The 18,634-nt window shown below is 44.7% G+C and overlaps 1 protein-coding gene across 1 annotated transcript; it reads right to left on the minus strand.

Annotated features, from left to right (window-relative positions):
• Nucleotides 1-282: 282 nt before the first annotated feature.
• Nucleotides 283-18,290, minus strand: LOC147641799 (uncharacterized). Its single transcript, XM_086799820.1, has 6 exons — nucleotides 16,606-18,290; nucleotides 16,417-16,480; nucleotides 14,681-16,117; nucleotides 13,290-13,511; nucleotides 690-860; nucleotides 283-531 (listed from the first exon to the last, which is right to left on the minus strand). The coding sequence occupies exons 1-6, from the start codon at nucleotides 16,644-16,646 to the stop codon at nucleotides 448-450; spliced, it is 2,019 nt and encodes a 672-aa protein (XP_086655946.1). The 5' UTR covers nucleotides 16,647-18,290; the 3' UTR covers nucleotides 283-447.
• Between the last annotated feature and the right edge of the window lie 344 nt (nucleotides 18,291-18,634).

Here is an 18,634-nt window from a genome sequence, read left to right on the forward strand (position 1 = left end):
AAAGAAGAGATCATGAACCTGTATGCTGAAGAACTTCAATCCAGAGGTTACAGGCAGGCTATTAAGAGTGCAAGGAACTCACTAAGATAGGGCCTTTTTCAACAAAAAATGTAGGATGCATGCAGATTATAGTAAGGAGTGTACTCATGTGGATGATGCTTTCTCATTTTTAGCGCCACCCCAAAGCCAATCCGATATGTACTCTCTAGCCCACAAGCTCTTCAATCCAACTAAACACTTAGCACACTTCCAAGCCTCAAACACAAATCATCACAGTGAATGTTCCAGAGAAGAAGCCATCATGGGCATTTTTATACACCAAAATCAAGCTGCATTTAAAACACAGTTTTAGTTTCCAAATTCTTTCAAGTAGCATTAAAGTTGGCACTATGAAAAATTTCAGTGTTGGCAAAGACTGTTTGAGTCAATCTATCACCAATCAAGGCACTACAGCATGTATTGTTGGCATCCTGCAGTCTGCAGAAGAGCTGACTTGATGTCCTCAGGCTGAACATCCTTTTCTGAAGGTTGCTGAAAGCCCAAAAAAGAAGAGCAGAAGAGGAGTCAAGCTTAACAAGATTATGAATACAATAAAGACACATCCTCTGATGCATATAGGCCTTCAAATCAAACAAGTCAAAACCTTAAGAATCTCAAATCTTAGGAAAGAACCAATTATATGATTGTACCTCCGCCCGGAACACATCTAGAGCAAACCCATTGAAGCAGCTGACTACAGCTTGTTGAATGTCGAGACCGAGCTCATCAAGCTTTTTCACTGTTGCAAGCAGCAAGCCTGGTTGCTTGGAGCAAACCATGTGTATATTCAATGCCCGGCCTTCTCTTGTGTCCACCTCCACCTGAAATGAAGCCAAAGTTTGAAGAATAATCTTCATCAAAAGGATCACCAAGAATTTTTGCTAAGCCAGAAAAGAACTGAGCACAAACAACCATATCACAATCTTAAATCTAAACATGGAATTGGTTCATATGCCCACCCTCTAGCTGGAAACTTTTGTTGTCCCCTCTTTCTGTCCACTTAGACAAACGTCTCACAGTCAGGCATGCACCTGATCTCGCTTTGTGCAACCCTAAACCTAACTGTTACTCAAAGCTTATATCCCATCGTAGAATGCGGGTCACAAATTTCCAGCACCCTTGCTAAACCCTAACCCTAACCCGTGCAGAGATGGCAGGCTGCCTTCTACCGCATCTGGAGGGACCGGTCCCTTCTTCTCCAGAGAGAGAAGGGCATGGTCACATGGCATTACAGGCCACTGGTTTTGGCTCTTCCCTCCCCACCCCCATGATGTAGCGTCCCTCCGAGAGAGGCCAGCCATGGAGGGAGCTCCCCCCCCTCCCTTTCATTTCTTCGGTTTTTTCAAAGTCTTGGACAGAGTTGAATTTTGCCTCTGGGTGGATTTTCTTTTAACTAATGGACCTTACCCCTAATCTCTTAGGCTTCCAAGTAGTCATGACCTGCACATGCATCCTTGTCTGATAACGATGCGTGTGACATTCAGCTTGCTTATCTTGGCAGAGTGGAGAGGAGACTCCCCCCTAACAATCCATGTGTTAGGCACGTCTTCATGTTGGAATATATCATCTCCAGAGGGTCTACATCACCTCTTTTCATGCTTGCACTGGTCATTTTATGAGACCATGCATTAGCATATTTAGCAGATATTATTTGGGTTTTTTCTACCATTTTTAAAGGCATTTTATAGCATTTTATGCTACTGGACAGCTATTGGCCTGATATAGCTGGCCGACCAGCTCTCTGGAGGGATATATAAGGGTTCTCAACCTTCCCCTCACTTTTCATCTCATTCTTGCATATTTGTTGGAGGTCATTGGCTGTAGCAATAGTCTCTTATGCACCTACGGGCTTCCCTCGTGCTCATTTTCAGCAATGTCCTCTATTGAGAGAAATCACACTTGGTCTTTGGTGCCACGGCCTTTACTACATCGTCGTGTGATTGGTGTGAAATGGATTTTCAAAGTCAAGTTTCATGTAGATGGTACTTTGGGTAAGTACAAAGCCCACCTTGTTGCTCGAGGATATGCTCAAAAGGCAGACTCTTTGGCGGGACTACTGTTCTACCAAGAACAATGTGGCTGATCTCTTCACCAAACCACTTTTGAGAGCTACTTTGGAGGTGTTACTTCAGCGTGCTGGTATTGGACCACCCCTCTGGCATTGAGGATGAGGTTTTGGAATATATCATCTCTAGAGGGTCTACATCACCTCTTTTCATGCTTGTATTGGTCATTTTATGAGACCCTGCATTGGCATATTTAACAGATATCATTTGGATTTTTTCTACTATTTTTTAGGCATTTTATAGCATTTTATGCTACCGGACAGCTGTCGGCCTGCTACAGCTAGCCGACCAACTCTCTAGAGGGATATATAAGGGTTCTCACCCTTTCCGTCAAATTAATGCCTCTTGATTGTATGGCCAAGATGCGGTGGCCATGACGAGAAGGGAAGGAGAAGGAGATCAAGGGTAGCTTTCAGGCTGCAAACAAGTGCTCAAAAGGGAGGCAAAACAGGTCACAAACGGGCAGAATCCACCGGCAAGCAAAACACAAAGTAAACGGGCGGAAAAACCCCCTCAAAAATTTGGGTGAAACAGGTTTTTTCAAAGACTTCGAAGGTTTTGCGTTTAGCAGGTTTCGTTGGAACGGAACTTCCTACCAGTTGATTGCAAAATTAATATCTTACCAACCCTCCTTGTAACATGCGAGGAACCTCTGATAGTCTTCTTTTAGCCCTAAGTACTGCATAGGAACTCTTGATGCAAGAACAAATCAACATAGATAGAGAAGAGAGAGAGAGAGATGGCTATGTATTCCCTATATTCATATGATACAAAAAGGTACAATGTTCTATGGCCTTTGGCCTTCCAAAACGGATAATTAGACGCCTATCTATGACCTAACTCCAAGTGGGAATGAGATAACAACAATGATTCTTGGTATTGCCTTTTATAGGCTTTAGGAGGAATAAGCAACTGCTGGTCAGCCAGTTCCTGGACAAGAATATTACCAAAGCTACATACTTCATATGTGTGCACTGTGGGCTTCCATACTTTGGCCGACAGTTGTCCAGCCTCCTCCATCGTCTTCTGCACTTACGCGTGCCTGTGTTTATCTCTTATACCTAGATGAATCCAAGAACATGCCCAAATTCACCTTATAACAAAGTGCAATTTATAACCTCATGGTAGTCATCCATAAGACAATAAAACATCAACTCATCATGCATAGTATGGACTAGATACTACGACATCCCCACTAACGTCATCAGTGTCCAATAGGTGTAGAACTTGGTACCATATATATGCTCCCACACACACACTCCCCATGCGCACACACACATAAGAGACATCTATACAAAGGTCTGTGTAGCTTCGGAGATACAGGGCAAACTCAGCCATAATGAAGCCTAGCAGTAAGGATTATAACAAATAGAAAGAATTATCACAACAAAAAGGTAGTTGATAGGGCATATGCACCACTAAAGATAGAAAGAATTAACACAATATCAACTGGCTACAACTTGGACGAAAACTTCACAATGTGAAATTTGCATGTCCGCTAATACAGCATAAAGATATACCTAGATGAATCCAGGAACATGCCCAAATTCACCTTATTAGAAAGTACAATTTATAACCTATGTTGCCCATCAGGGATTAGCCTTGGATTAGGCATGTCCATGTGCATGCACATAACATCCCCTTTTGCTAAACTTGATGACGGGATTCTAACCTTTGACCTTGGATGACTATCATCATCCCTTTGACTCTACATAGACTCCCAAACTTGTCATCCTTCCCTACCTGGCAACCTTACCTTGCCCAATCTCTAAATTTGATGTAGAGATCTTTGCATCTATTACACTTTGTCCCTTTGCCTTCTTGCCCTGTCCTTGAACACAAACATGAATCCTTCTTCTTAAAACTGATCATGGTACTCTTGGCTCCACCCCCTTGGATGACCTCATCATCCCTTGGAGTGCTCCATAAAAGCTTTCCTGGGCAGCCCAACTCTCATGAAACCCTCCCCTTGGGTTTGCCTGACACCAACCAGCTTCTAGGGGTCTTGACCACTTAGCATAGCTGAGACTAATGCTTTGATGGAAGCTCTAATAGTCTTCTTTCATCCCTAAGTACTGCATAGGAACTCTTGATGCAAGACCAATCAACATAGATAGAGAATAGAGAGAGAGAGATGGGTATGTATTCACTAATATGATACAAAAAGGTACAATGTTCTATGGCATTTGACCTTCCAAAAAGGATAATCAATCGCCTATCTATGACCTCACTCCAAGTGGGAGTGAGATAACAACAATGATTCTTGGTATTAACTTTTATAGGCTTTAGGAGGAATAAGCAACTGGCTGACTGCTGGTCGGCCAGTTCCTTGGACAAGAATATTACCAAAGTTACATACTACAGACTTCATACATGTGGGCTTCCATACGCTGGCTGACTGCTGTCCAGCCTCCTTGACCATCTTTTGCACATAGTTAAGCCTGTGTCTATCTGCTGCTCATCAAGGATTAGCCTTGGATTAGGCATGTCCATGTGCATGCACATGACATCCCCTCTTGCTAAACTTCATGACGGGATTCAAGCATCCCTTTATTTCCACACGGACTCCCAAACTTGTCATCTTTCCCTACTTGGCAACCTTTTTACTGAAAACCTTGTCTTGTCTCTGATTTCACTCCAAAGTCCCATTTGTGCACTACTGTTTCTAAGCGCTCGGTCCTTGAGAGGCAATCAGCACACACGGGGGGTAGGAAAGATAAAATTTGTCTAGCTCTAAGCGCTAAAGTCAAACTGCCAGTGGTGCCCGACTGCAGAGTGAGCTCAGCGGTGATGAGCTCCCCATTGTTAGCACTCTGGAACCACATGCAGGCAGGTTCGGCTCTGGTACCAACTCTGGTATACTTGTGCTATGTGAGCAAAAGTTTATCAGACAGAAGAAATAAGTGCAACGGAACACAAAACGCAAGCATACATAAACCCTATTGTACATTCATGTACAAGAAAAGGTTATGACAGAATCGCAAATACAAAATGATCATTGATACCGAAACAGATTTCCCAAATCTCAGCCCCAAATGCTGCTGTTAGGAGCAATTACTCAGCCCAACGTTGCACCAGAGAGAAGAAAGAAGTCCAGTGGAACACAAAATGCAACTGCACACACATCAAGCAGCCTAAACCTATTGTATATATCATGACAGAAATTGAAGTTAAGGTGTACATAGCAGGCTCCCCTTCGGTAGTTTTGTAGTCTCTTTTATGACTAATGAAGGACCTTTTGGAAGATTTTTCTCTCTTTTTTTTCCAAGTTAAGGTATTTTTTACAAGGGTCTGTTGTGGCTAAACACACACACACACGGAGAGAGAGAGAGAGAGAGAGAGAGAGACCACGACTCGGTCTGCAGGGCTTTTACGATCTGAATACTTGGGATTGATGATTACAATATGGGATGGGGCACAGCCTATTTATAGGCTGACGACCTCTTGATTATGCAGGTCGAGTGCTGCTGGTCGGCATCTTCATGCTAGTCGTGGGCTGGTCCAACTCATCTGCTGGCTGCCCATGCGTGTCACATGAAGGGCAGCTGCCCAAGGGAGGATGATTTGACCCCTTCGACCACACTGCTTATTCAGGGAGCCTACATTGGCATCCCGAGAACTTGTTTGGAGTCATGTGCTTTTTACCACAGCTTGTTACATTTCTTCTTGCTGGTGCTTCTTAAGTTCATATGTAGGGCAATCCGAAGACTGATTTGGAGCTACCTCGGTTCCAAAGCTCTTGTTGACTAAAAATTGCCATACTTTCAAAAGCATGGAGGAATGTTGGAGATTATTGATCCAGATATGCAAAGCACAGCAGTTTTCTCATAACTCATTGTGCTTGACCTTCTTCGAAGAGATTATCCTCAAAAGAAATTTCTTGCCTGCCAATGGGTGTGTAGCCTAGCAGTGTGGGTTTGTGACCAGGAAGAGGGAGGTACCCAGGTCAAATCCCCTCAGCCTCCCTGGTGGCATCCAGGCTGTTTTCGGCCAAAATTGTACCACCTTCGGGCTGGAGACCAAGCCACATTTCGGTGGGCACTCAAGTTGCTACAACAGTAGGATCTACTCAAGGGGAGAAAAACAAAAGTCTTGCCTATCAAATTATGCAATGGCGAGTGGGAACATAAGGTGAATTTTCACAGGAGCAAATTTCAGGTGCCCAGTAGGACCTAGGTGAGTGAATGGGAGAGTTAATTAGGGTTAGAGATTCATGTGGGAGACATACACAGAGAGAACAAGCGAGAGAGAGAGAGAGAGAGAGTTGTGGGGATAAGTCAACTCATCAAGATGAGTGTGTGACTCCCCTATCACACATGTATATTGCACTAGTACACATAGTGCACTTAGTACATTAAAAGTACTAAGTGTACTATGTACTATAACTTATGGGCTTGTACACACTATAAGGGTGGGCATTATGCCTTTACCCCAACAACCTCCCACTTAAGGGCAAAGTGCCCTTAAATGAAGGAAAAGAAAAATCAGCATGTACATGATAATATACAAGGCCATATCAAGGCTGAAACTGGTCTCATCCAATGCCCATCAAGTGTCTGCAACAATGAGCAAACCGCTCCGGAGGCAAACTCTTTGTCAACAGATCAGCCGGGTTGTCATCCGTATGAATCTTAACAAGCTGAATTTGCTTGTTCTCTATCACCTCTCTGATGAAGTGATACTTCACATCCACATGCTTCGTCTTTGCATGAAAGACAGGGTTCTTTGCCAACTGGATGGCACTCTGACTGTCACAATGCAACAATGGAATATCCCCTGTATAACCCAAATCAACCACTAACCGAGATAGCCATAATGCCTCCTTGCAAGCCTCTGTGGCTGCAATATACTCGGCCTCTGTAGTAGATAAGGTTGTGCACTTCTGCATCTTGGATATCCATGACACAACACCTCCTGTGAATGTAAACACATAACCGGTAGTAGACTTCCGGTTATCTGGATGACCGGCATAATCCGAATCCGTGTAACCATGCACTAATGCATCCTGTTTGCCAAAACAAATGCACATATCCTGTGTGCCCTTTAGGTATCTCATGACACCTTTCACTGCTTCCCAATGCTTCTTGCCAGGGTTGGCCATGTATCTAGAAACCACTCCCACTGCAAATGCAATGTCCGGCCTAGTAGCAACCATGGCATACATGAGACTGCCACAAGCTGAAGCATACGGAATCTTGGCCATATCAGCCCTGTCTCTATCTGACTGTGAGCTATCCATAGCACCGAGTTTCACATATGGAGGCAAAGGAGTACTAGTCTTCTTCCCCCCGTCCATATTGAACCTCTGCAAAACTTTGCCAATGTATTCCTTCTGAGACAAATACAACACATGCTGATTTCTGTCCCGAAGTATCCGCATACCCAAAATGTGATTTGCATCACCTAAATCCTTCATATCAAAGGTTTGATGCAGCCTCTGCTTCAAGGCATCCATCTCCTACGAGATTTCCCGGCAATCAACATATCATCAACATACAAGATGAGGATCAATAGACTGCCATCCAAAGCTTTCTTGGTGTACAAGCAGTGATCTATGTCACTTCTCCTGAAATGCTGTGATTTCATGAATGTATCAAATTTATGATACCATTCCCTTGGTGCCTGTTTGAGCCCATAAAGACTCTTTTTCAGCTTGCATACAAGCTTCTCCTTTCCACTTTCTGCATAACCCTCTGGCTGTTGCATATATATCTCCTCATGGAGATCACCGTGAAGAAAAGCAGTCTTCACATCCATCTGAATCAAGTCCAGATTATCATGTGCAACCAAAGCTAACACAGCTCTAAGTGTGGTCATTTTGACCATTGGAGAGAAGATCTCATCAAAGTCCACACCATATTCCTGCTTGAAGCCCTTAGCCACTAACCTGGCTTTGTATCTTGGCTTTGCATCTGGTGTAACTTTGAGCCTGTAAACCCACTTGCATGGCAAAACCTTCTTGTCTGCAGGCAAATGCACCAACTTCCATGTTCCATTTTTGTGCAGAGAATCCATCTCTGACTTCATGGCACGCTCCCAAAGAGCCTTGTCTGCCCTCTGTAAAGCCTCCTTATAACATGAGGGCTCCCCACAGTCAGTGAGCATCAAGTAGTCAACCCCTGGAACAAACCTGTCAGGGGCTCTGGAGGGTCTTATGGACCTCCGTACCCAATGACCATCATTTGTAGGTTGCTGTCCAGCCTGCATATCACCCATTGGTGGCTCCTGTTCCATGCCATAAGGCTGAAATATCATGCCCGGTATCTCCTCTAACTGTGGTATATCCATAGGGATATCTTCTGCCATCTCTGGCTGTCCATTTGGACCATTTTCAGCACCATTTAAGGGCTGGTTTTCTTGCTGTAATGGCTGATTTACAGCCCTTGGTTGTTGTCCATGATGTCCATCATCATCAAAGATGACTCTGTTAGGCTCCTGTTGCCTTGCAGGCTCCTTATACATGCATGTTTCATCAAAAATGACATCATTGCTGCGTATAATCTTTCTATTCACGGGATCCCAAAGTCTATACCCCATTTCACCTCTGTCACCATATCCTAGGAATATGCATTTGTGAGACTTAGGATCAAGTTTGGTGCGCATTTCCCTGCGTATGTGCACGTACGCAACGCAACCAAACACTCTCAAGTGCTTGTATGACGGAGGCTTCCCTGTCCATACTTCCTCTGGCACTTTCCCACCAAGCCTCGTGTTAGGTGACCTGTTTATAAGATGAACGGCTGTCATAACAGCTTCAGCCCAAAAACCATGAGGTAACGCAGCATGTGACAACATAGAACGGACCTTCTCCTGAATGGTCCTGTTCATCCTCTCTGCTGTCCCGTTTTGTGGAGGATCGTAAGGAGTAGAGAGCTCCCTCTTGATGCCTTTAGCATCACAAAAGTCCTGAAACTGTTTGGACATATACTCTCCACCATTGTCGGAACGCAAAGCCTTCAGTGTTTTGCCAGTTTGATTCTCAACAAGAGCAACAAACTTCTGAAACACTAAGAATGTATCACTCTTCAAACGAAGAGGATAGACCCACACCTTGCGTGTGGCATCATCAATAAAAGACACAAAATATTTTGCCCCTCCCAAAGAAAGCTGAGGCATCTCACATACATCTGTATGCACAAGCTCTAACTGAGCATCTTTTTGTCCAAGAGCTTTCTTGTGGGGGCACTAGAGTTGCCTACCATATATACAATGCTCACAAAACTGAAAACTTGAAAACTTTACAGAAGGCAAGTAACCCAAACGAGACAATTGCTCCATTCCTTTGATACTCATGTGTCCCAACCGGCTATGCCACACAGAGATTTCCGGCAGCTCGGTTGCATTTACATTAGCATGGTGACAAACACCTGCATGCATAAAGTAAAGAGTGTCCACCTTAGAGCCTCTGGCAACAACCACTGAGCCCTTACTAATTTTCCACTTTCCACGACCAAATGTGGTAACATAATCAGCATCATCAAGCTGTCCAGTAGAAGGCAGATTCTTCTTGATCTCAGGCACATGCCTGACATCATGGAGCATAAGCTGTGAGCCATCTGAAAACACAAGCCTCACATCACCTCTGCCAAGAATCTTGCATGCATGGTTATCACCCAAATAAACCACTCCTTCATTGCCAGCAGTATACCTGACAAACAAGTCTCTGCAACCTGTGACATGAAAGGAGGCACCTGAATCAATGATCCATGAGTGCATACCATGACCACCTGTAAGAAGTGAATGGGCATCAAGTGAAGACGTAAATAGGACCTCATCCTCACTGTCACCTGCATGTGACACATTGATTTCTTCAATCTTGACTCCACTTTTGCCCTTTGGCTTTACATCTTTGGCTTCATCTTTGTCTTTGTCTTTGCCTTTTCCCTTTTCCTTTTGATCATTTTTCCATTTGTAGCATTGCTTTTTAATGTGTCCCTTCTTGCCACAATAATGGCATTCCAAGTCCTTTTTGGAGCGAGACTTGCTCCTTCCCCGTTCTTGGCTTTTTCCCCTCTGCTGGGATCTCCCACGTGCATTCATTGCATTGGACTTTCCAACACAGTTGTTTTTCCTGTTCATCTCTTCTTGAAGAAGAGCACCCTCAACATCTGCATATGACAGCATAGCATTCGAATTGCTAGTGGCTGTCCTGAATGTGTCCCAACTCTCTAGCAAAGTGCATAAGAGCAAAGTGGCTTTGAACTCATCGTCCATTGCCAACTTTTGATTTATAACTTGGCTGACAATACCATTAAACTCATTTAGATGGGCTGTCATAGACGCCCCTTCCTTCATCTGAAGACCTATGAGTTTCTTCAACCAATACACTTTGCTTGAGGCACTTTGCTGGGCATACAAGTCCTGCAATCTCTGCCACATTCCCCAAGCTGTCTTCTCTTCACGAATGCTGAAAAGTAAAGAGTCTGACACAGACAACATGATAGTAGATCTTGCCAGCTCATCCATATCTTCCCACTCTTCAGCAGTAAGAGAAGCGGGCTTTACACCCTTTTCTTTGATAGGCTTGTGCTGCTTCTTCTGGAGCAACACATTATAGCACTGGGTTTGCCAAATATCATAGTTATGTGAGCCTTCAAGCTTCTTGATGTGAAGCAATGAAGAGCTCTCACCTGTGGGGGTTGCCATCGCAATATGCAACCTGTCAATGCCTGACTCCCTGCAAGTGTGCAAACACTGCACCAAAAGCACACAAAGTGCTCACAGTTGTTCTCCCAAGCTTTATCTCCCACTGCGGAAGCAAGAATGCAACTTTTCTCCCACTGTATGTGATGAAATCACCAAAATCTGGTTGCTGCAGATTTAGGACAGCACCTTAAATGTGCTCTGTTGCCCTTCCAAAGTACTGTACAGCAGTACTAAGTGCTCACCAATGATGTACCAAACCTGTACCGGCAAGTACAGCAGCTGAAATTGAACCTTTTCCTCTCTCAAATCAGTGTACAGCCATGCCAAAACTTGTACAAAGCTGTACCAAATCTGTACTAGCAGGTACAGTAGCAATAAATGCTCTCCTGGCTGTCCAAAAGAGTGAAAATCAGACTTTTACAGTCCCGAACACTGCATACAACAGTTCCGAACAGAAATTGGGCAAAAGCCCCTTGACTGCAAGCTGATTTCTGAGGATTCAAGGCATAAAAGTCTTGCCTGCTGTTTTGCCAAGCTCAACAAGCATAAAATCTTGAAAAGCCCCTTGATTTAAGATCAATTTCTGATCATACATGGTACGTTAACGCACATGAAGGCATCCAGAGTCTTCACGGTGCTTTCCCTTGGCCACATATACATCCAATACATGAAAGCCCTTTGATTTACAGGCACATTGAGTGCTTGTCAGGCATCAACACATTGCCCAAAGCATCAAATGCGATTGCCTGCATGCAAATCAATCCAATCGGCACAAAAGCCCCTTGATTTGCACTGCAATTTGCTGCAATTTTTTGGTGTATTTGGTGCTAGTTTGAGAACATGTTTATTATAGGTCAATCGGCTGTGTCATGTGCATAGAGTGTACATGACACAAGAGTGTTATCGGCCCGAATGTGCGATTTCTCACATCATACAGCATGTATGAATGCTTAATTGCACAAATACATCAAAAGCCCCAAATTTTGACATCCAATTTTCTGCAAATTGATCCTGATTGTGACCAATGTCACCCAATTTTGCCAATTTTGCTCAAAATTGAGCAATTCGGCACCTGTACCTGCTCAATTGATTGAATTGATAAGAAATTCCCAAAATTGAAGGCAAATACCTCTTAATTTTCTGATTTTCTACAATTTGCAGGCTGAATTTCTTTGTGTTGATGCTGTTGCAGAAAGGGGAGGGGGGGGGGGGGGGCGCTTCTTGCTACTGCTGTATAGATGATGCTGCTGCTGTATACTATTGTTGTAGTCGGGCAGGTGCAGGCGTACAAGGCTTCTCCTAGCTGCTGGTGATGTTTGCCGTAGAGGAGAAGAAGGTTGGATCGAGTGATCATGGCGTTACCATCTGAAACTGGCCGAGGCACAACCGTGTGAACGGAGCATACAGCAGCAGAGGTCGAGGCCGGTGAAACTGGCGGACGCTTTTGGGCGAAACTGGCGGACGCTTTTGGGCCGACCACGGTACAGATGTCTGCTATCGATTTGACCGGAACCTCTCCCGTACGGCGCCCGACTCCTCCAGCTGTGCGCGCTGGCCTCCTCGCTCGCCTGCCTCCCCTTCGCGCTACGGGTGCTTTCCTTTGCTCACGCCTGCTTGCTGCCTTCGCCTATCCGCCTAGTAGCCAGTTGAACGCCCAACGCTTGAAAGCCTTCGCCTAGTGGCCAGTTGAACGCCCAACGCATGAAAGCCTTCGCCTAGTGGCCAACACTGCACACAGGCGACTTCCACTGTCTTGCAGCGCCCAACACGACAGCAAGCTCGTTTGTTTGCAGCGCATGTGCTCCTTGCTGAGCACCAGAAAGCTCCTCTGCTCGTGCCAAGCTCAAGGCTCTGATACCAGTTGAATGGGAGAGTTAATTAGGCATACACAGAGAGAACAAGGGAGAGAGAGAGAGAGAGAGTTGTGGGGATAAGTCAACTCATCAAGATGAGTGTGTGACTCCCCTATCACACATGTATATTGCACTAGTACACATAGTGCACTTAGTACATTAAAAGTACTAAGTGTACTATGTACTATAACTTATGGGCTTGTACACACTATAAGGGTGGGCATTATGCCTTTACCCCAACAGGTGAGTGGGGATGGATGGATGCCAGAGGCCCTTGCAGACCATTCCCATTTTCATTTCTCTATCACAGACCGATGTCAAATCCAGCTCAGACTTTGTCGGAGATCACTCAGCATAGTAGCAGTTGCATAGAGGATTTGAAAGTATGGAAGTGTTTTGCTCTTCTTATGTCTTACATCAGGAAAGGGTTAACACCTGAGATTTGATCGCATGGCTCATTGAACCAGATCCCCCCACATGTTCAAAGAGGGCACCCCTGCAGACGTGCTGTATATGCTACTCGTGGCACAGGTTCTCCATTCCCATTTAGACCAATTATACCACATCAATCAGCAGTGGATTCAGCATGGGAAATTATTGGGAGCCTACAAGCGTTTAACTTCAAAGGAAACAAAAAAAATAAAGAAGCAAATTCAGCCATGAAAAGAGCTAGCATACAACATACCTTAGGAGGCGGCCCTTCTGGACCCTCCATCAATGTAGAGAACTCTTCTTTGACACAAGTACCTGTGCTGGATGATATGCCCATTCCAATTCTAGGAATGCAAGGAAGTAAATTGGAATCAGAACTTTGTGGTGACTTAAGTTCCACTTGAAGGTCATTTATCTGTTGTAATAGATCCTTCAGGTAATCAATAGCATCACCAAGGATTGAAGCCCTATCCATCTGCAGCAAACCATGCTAATTTTAGTTTTCGGAACATCCGTCTAGAAGTCATACATCAAGAGATAATACATGATGCAGGCTTAGGCCCCTTATGCATGTAGCCTACCCCCGTCCTTGCTGTCAGAGGATCTGATAACAAGGTGAGGTCCACTGCTCGTGGATGGGCAATCAAGCCTGTCCATAGCACATCGGTCTGTGTTTCATGGACTGTTGTGTGAAGGCCCTTACTATATGCAGGTTCTCTCTCTCTCTCTCTCTCTCTCTCTCTCTCTCTCACACACACACACACACACACACACACACACTCACACACACATTGTATCATTGTACCAGTGGCACTTACAATGCCGTTGCTTCTTCTCCAAGCTCTAATTGGGTTTTTTTTATTATGTTTTTTCCATGATTCTGTCACTTCATGGACACATTGTAACACTTTTAGTCTCATAGACCCTTCCTTTGGTCCTTTGTAGATGTTAATAAAACCGTCTCTCTCCCATGCGGGGAGTCATCAGAGAAAGGGCACGGTCTCTCCAGAGAACCCAACATCCCCACCTCGAGAGATTTTCACCCACCAGCTGCAGATCCAGCCCATAGTCACAGGGAATGGGCATTTTTAGACTTGGGAATGTTGGGGATGGCAGCATCTTCCCGTTCCCATTCCCGTCCCATGTCACTCTATAGTCACAGGGAATGGCCATTCTCAATCTTTTTCGTCCCCGTTCCCCGTCCCCATTTCGCGTCCCATGTGACTATGCCTCACACACCATAGAGATATACTGCCACAAGAGGTGGACATCGCTGCACTCCAGGAGGAGGATGAGCTTTGACTCTCTTGTTTGTATACACTATGGGCCCATTTTATTTGGAAGATGTTTTCTTTTTCATGTTTCTTCGAACATCCAGTTATTAATGGGACTCGATGTTAGTTTTCCATATGACATCCAGTTATTCATGGGTCATATGTACACATTTTTAGTCTCATAGACCTTTGGGTCTTTCGTGTTTAACACAATCAATCTCTCTCTCTCACTCTCTCTCTCTCTCTCACACACACACACACACACATGTACACGTGCATGTGCGTATGTAAATCTGTCTAGAGCAAAAACCCTCTTACTTGACATTCATAATTATCTAGCCATGACCACATTTTTGAGGCACACATGCACCTTGGAGATCTTAGGCACGACTGATCGAAGTATGTAGAGGCGTTCATTCAGCTTTTTCCGTCGCCTTCGCTCTGCATGAAGATTCTTAGCAGGTAGGCCCTTCTTACCCTTTCCTGCTTCAGCAGAAACTGTACTTGCCTGCACTTGGATTGGCTCATCCAGACCTAAACCACGTTCGCCATCATTTATCATGGCATTGCCATCTACCATTTCATGAAAATTATCTTCTTCTTCTTTATCAATCTCAAACTCGGAATTGTGACTGAGTGTTTCTATATTTGCTTTGCACAACTGGTCACTCTTAGCCTCTTCCATCAACCGCGAGTCTTTTCCTTTGAGAAATGAACCCCGTTCCTTCTCTGGCACATCAGAGAGCTTGTCAGAAAACAATTCCTTTGGCACGGGGCATAGTGAAGCCCTCTGATTTTCCTCGGTATCAGTCACAGCAGACAACTCAGATGTGGCAAGCTGAGATGCAAGGTTTGTATGCAAGGACAATCCGCCTGCCGTCAGAGGGGTGTTAATACCAAATACTTGATGGTGGGATGGCAAACCAGAAGGTAGACCCACCAAACCCTTTCCTACAAAACCACGAACATCACTAGCACCATTTTTCACCATACTGCTATTTGCATAATCAATTATGTCCTCTTCCATGAAGCACTGAAGTGCTTTCGGCCTCCAGTTTTGCTGAGAAGAGTCACTTGGTCGGCAGACAACACCAGCCACAGATGGAACGAATGGGGCCTCTTGACTGCCAAAAAATCCCTCTGAAAGCTCTGAAGGCATTACTTGAGACTTCATTATGGGATTATTATCACCAACAATTGGGCAAGAAGCAAGGTTGAAAGCATCTAGAGATGAGCCCCTAGTACTATTGAATGCAGCATTGCCCGACTCAGTCAGATATTTGAGAGAAGCTAAACTGTCGGTTTGTGCATTCAGACCTGAATGTCCGCCCATTTCACCTACTTCACCGAAAGTATTCACCACCTTAGTCAGACCTGCACATCCTACATTACTTGCAAACTGGCCTTGTATGTTCATGCCATCAACTACTTGCTCCATAAAGCTGTTCCGGTCCTCCAGAAAGAAGCTCAACCCCTTGTTGTCCATACCTTTCAAAGCTGGCAAAAAAGCACCATTTACAAGGGCGGCAGTATCAACCATATGTGACTCTCTTAACCCTGCAGTATGATCTAACAGCTTCACATTAGAGTCAATGGAAGTTGGAGCACCCGACAAGAAAGACTGCATGTAAGCTTCCTTGGGATGCAGTATCGATGATGACAACAAAGAAGAAAAAGGTCTCAAGGTTGATCCAGGAGTGAACAGGATATCCTTGAAATCCGATCCAAATGTATCACGAACGTTTGTTGTGGGCATATACCAGCTTTCTTCCGGGGTAACCTTCTGAAGAAGAGGAGCAACATTTGTCTGCATGGGATATTAAAGCAAATCCAATGCATGTTACTCAAGGGGAAAATACACAGTTATTTGACCAAACACTCATGTCATGCATGCCCACACACACACACACACACATGCACGCTCACCTGCACACGTGCATGTGTCGTGGAAACTTAACAAGAAACTCCTGAGGCTCTAAACTGCTAGTCATTTAGATTTACGTAATTCTCAGTGTCAAATATTGCCCCAATTTTGCACTTTCTTCAACTTTCAATCAAATTGTGGATCATCTTAGCACAGGAAATGGCCTGGGGACAAGGATTTACCCTGTTGGAAGAATGCCACCATGAAGAGGCCACTTCCGAGCCAGTATCTCCAAGCTCTGACTGCCTGCCAAGACGTGAAGAAGAAATTAGGGGGTAAGGCACCAATGCTGGAGAGCTAAGCTGCTCTTTAAAGCAAGTGATGAGAAACCCAGTCAAAGTTATGGTCAAAGATGTTAGAGACGCATATACCTGACATCAGAGGAGCAATGGAGGCCAGTCTGGAGCTGCATGATGATCTGTGGAGGGGAGAGATTTCCTGCTGGAGTTTTTTTACTTCAAAGTAAAGGTTGACAGGTGAATACATTCTTCTCTGCAAATGCCACGGGAAACTTGTGGTGCAGGCATGATTGGAGGTTTTCACAAGCGGAAACAAACAATTGCTCAGGTAGGAAAGGGGGAGGGTAAAAGGGAACCCACATGGAAAACCTTTGGTCACACAGAGCTCGCAAGAGAACTCGCGAGTGTCTGTGTGTGTGGTCGGGGGCGGGGGGAGGGCGGGGCTCGAAGGGGGAGGGGGGCGAGGTTCAAAGTACAATGACCTGCCTAGAGTGCGAAACCCCAAAAGGAGGACAAACAGAGCATGTTGGCCATATCATGAGTGAGAATCCTTTTTTCAGCACAAAACAGGGGGCTGTTTCCCTGTTGTCTTCGAAAAACGTTATGGAATTTTCCCACATTGGAATATGCAATCGCATCCAAAGAGACGTGGGCGCAGTAGTAGCCTAGCGCTAGCTAGCTGTAGCTTTAGCACATAGAAAAGCTCCCCCCAAATTGCTCACAACGCCCACGAAAACCCGACTTTTCCTTCTGTCAGTGGAAAAGAAGGCTCTTCTGCTGCGAAAACCCTTTTTTCTCCTTCTCTCAGAGACAAAGTGTCGCTACCTATGGCCTGAAGAAGCTTGTTTACTGCTAAATCTCCCCCCACAGCTACTTCCAGTGTGAATCAAGCCTGCAATTTATCAGCTAATTTGGATTCTGAGACCAAACAGAGCTTAAATTCTGCTAAGAACTAGATATGGCGTATAGTTTGCTGCTAGTGCCCCACCATAAACACCAGACTTTCTATTGTCGATCGCCCACAATGTTTACTTCACCAATTAGTCTAACCGGAGAAGAACCCATCAAAACCGATGAGCAATTCGGGGTTCTCAGACCAGCAATGGTGTCAAAGAGCTCAATTTTCAGCTCAATTAGAGAAAACCCACTATCCATTTAGGGTTTCTGAGAAGTAGCCATGCCGATCAAAAGGCAGCTTGGCTCCCCTGATTGACAAATAATGCATCAATTCGAGTTCAAAAGAGCCTTAAGGAAACCTGATCCAGTTCCAGCTATGGCGTCAAGAAGCTCCGTTCTCTGTGGACCAAGCGGAACCCATAAGCCAAAAAGGGCTTGTGGAGACTTTTTCAGTGGATCAGGAAGAACCCAACGCAGGGAGAACTGCAGCCAGAGTTGCTTTTTTGCTTTTTTTTTGGCCTTGTGCAAATGGCCAGGCAAAAGAGAGTCAGGGAGACAAAGGGCAGCGCAGGACAAGCCCGTCTGTATGTGTGGAGTGTCCGAGACTCGGAGAGTGGTGCTTGTAAGAATGACAAAGGAGTAGGTGGGGATTATTTGCCCTTTTTTTTTTCCGCCCTAGAGCGTGCAGCAGCAGCAGCAGCAGCGAGGAGTACGAGTCTCTCGCACGCTTTTGAAACCGCTCTTTCAGTGTTCAATGCCTTAATTCTTCTCTTAGGTGTGAGCAAAATATGCTACTATGCTCACCCACGAGTCGGACGGTTACAGACTTTTGAGGCACCCACGAGTTCAACGGTTTAAGATAAGCTTTGCAGCAGCTCTTTCTCTCTCTCTCTGGTAAAGCACGCTCACTTGGGGCGAGTTTTTGCAAGCTCAATCCCTTTACCATAGTTTAGGTTACATTTCTTTTAAAAATTTTGAAATGCACATTAAAGCCCAAAGTAATTTCCCACCCCAAATGTTTTTTTTGGGGTGCATTTATTAATTTCTCAACGACGATTACATTTTGCAGAGGTGTTGCAAGGTTGTGTGAACGATTCGGGAGACATTTTTCCCTGTTTTTTAAACATTTATTTCTGGCCAAGAATCTTGCAAGATTTTGCTTGATTTGGTGCTGTTTGACGTGTGGCTTTTCTCCATGCTTCCAAAAAACAAAAACTTTGCTTCATTTCTTTTTTGAAATTGGCTGGAATTAGAAAGTACAACA

This window comes from Cibotium barometz, chromosome 1 (assembly GCF_041138505.1).
Source record: "Cibotium barometz isolate CiBa-2024 chromosome 1, ASM4113850v1, whole genome shotgun sequence".
NCBI classification, from domain to species: Eukaryota; Viridiplantae; Streptophyta; class Polypodiopsida; order Cyatheales; family Cibotiaceae; genus Cibotium; species Cibotium barometz.

Coding starts and splice junctions, on each gene's coding strand:
- LOC147641799 (XM_086799820.1), bottom strand. CDS start 16,646: ATGCAGCTCCAGACTGGCCTCCATTGCTCCTCTGATGTCAG. Junction 16,118..16,416: donor GGTGGCATTCTTCCAACAGG/GTAAATCCTTGT, acceptor TATCCCATGCAG/ACAAATGTTGCTCCTCTTCT. Junction 13,512..14,680: donor TCGTGCCTAAGATCTCCAAG/GTGCATGTGTGC, acceptor GGTTTGCTGCAG/ATGGATAGGGCTTCAATCCT.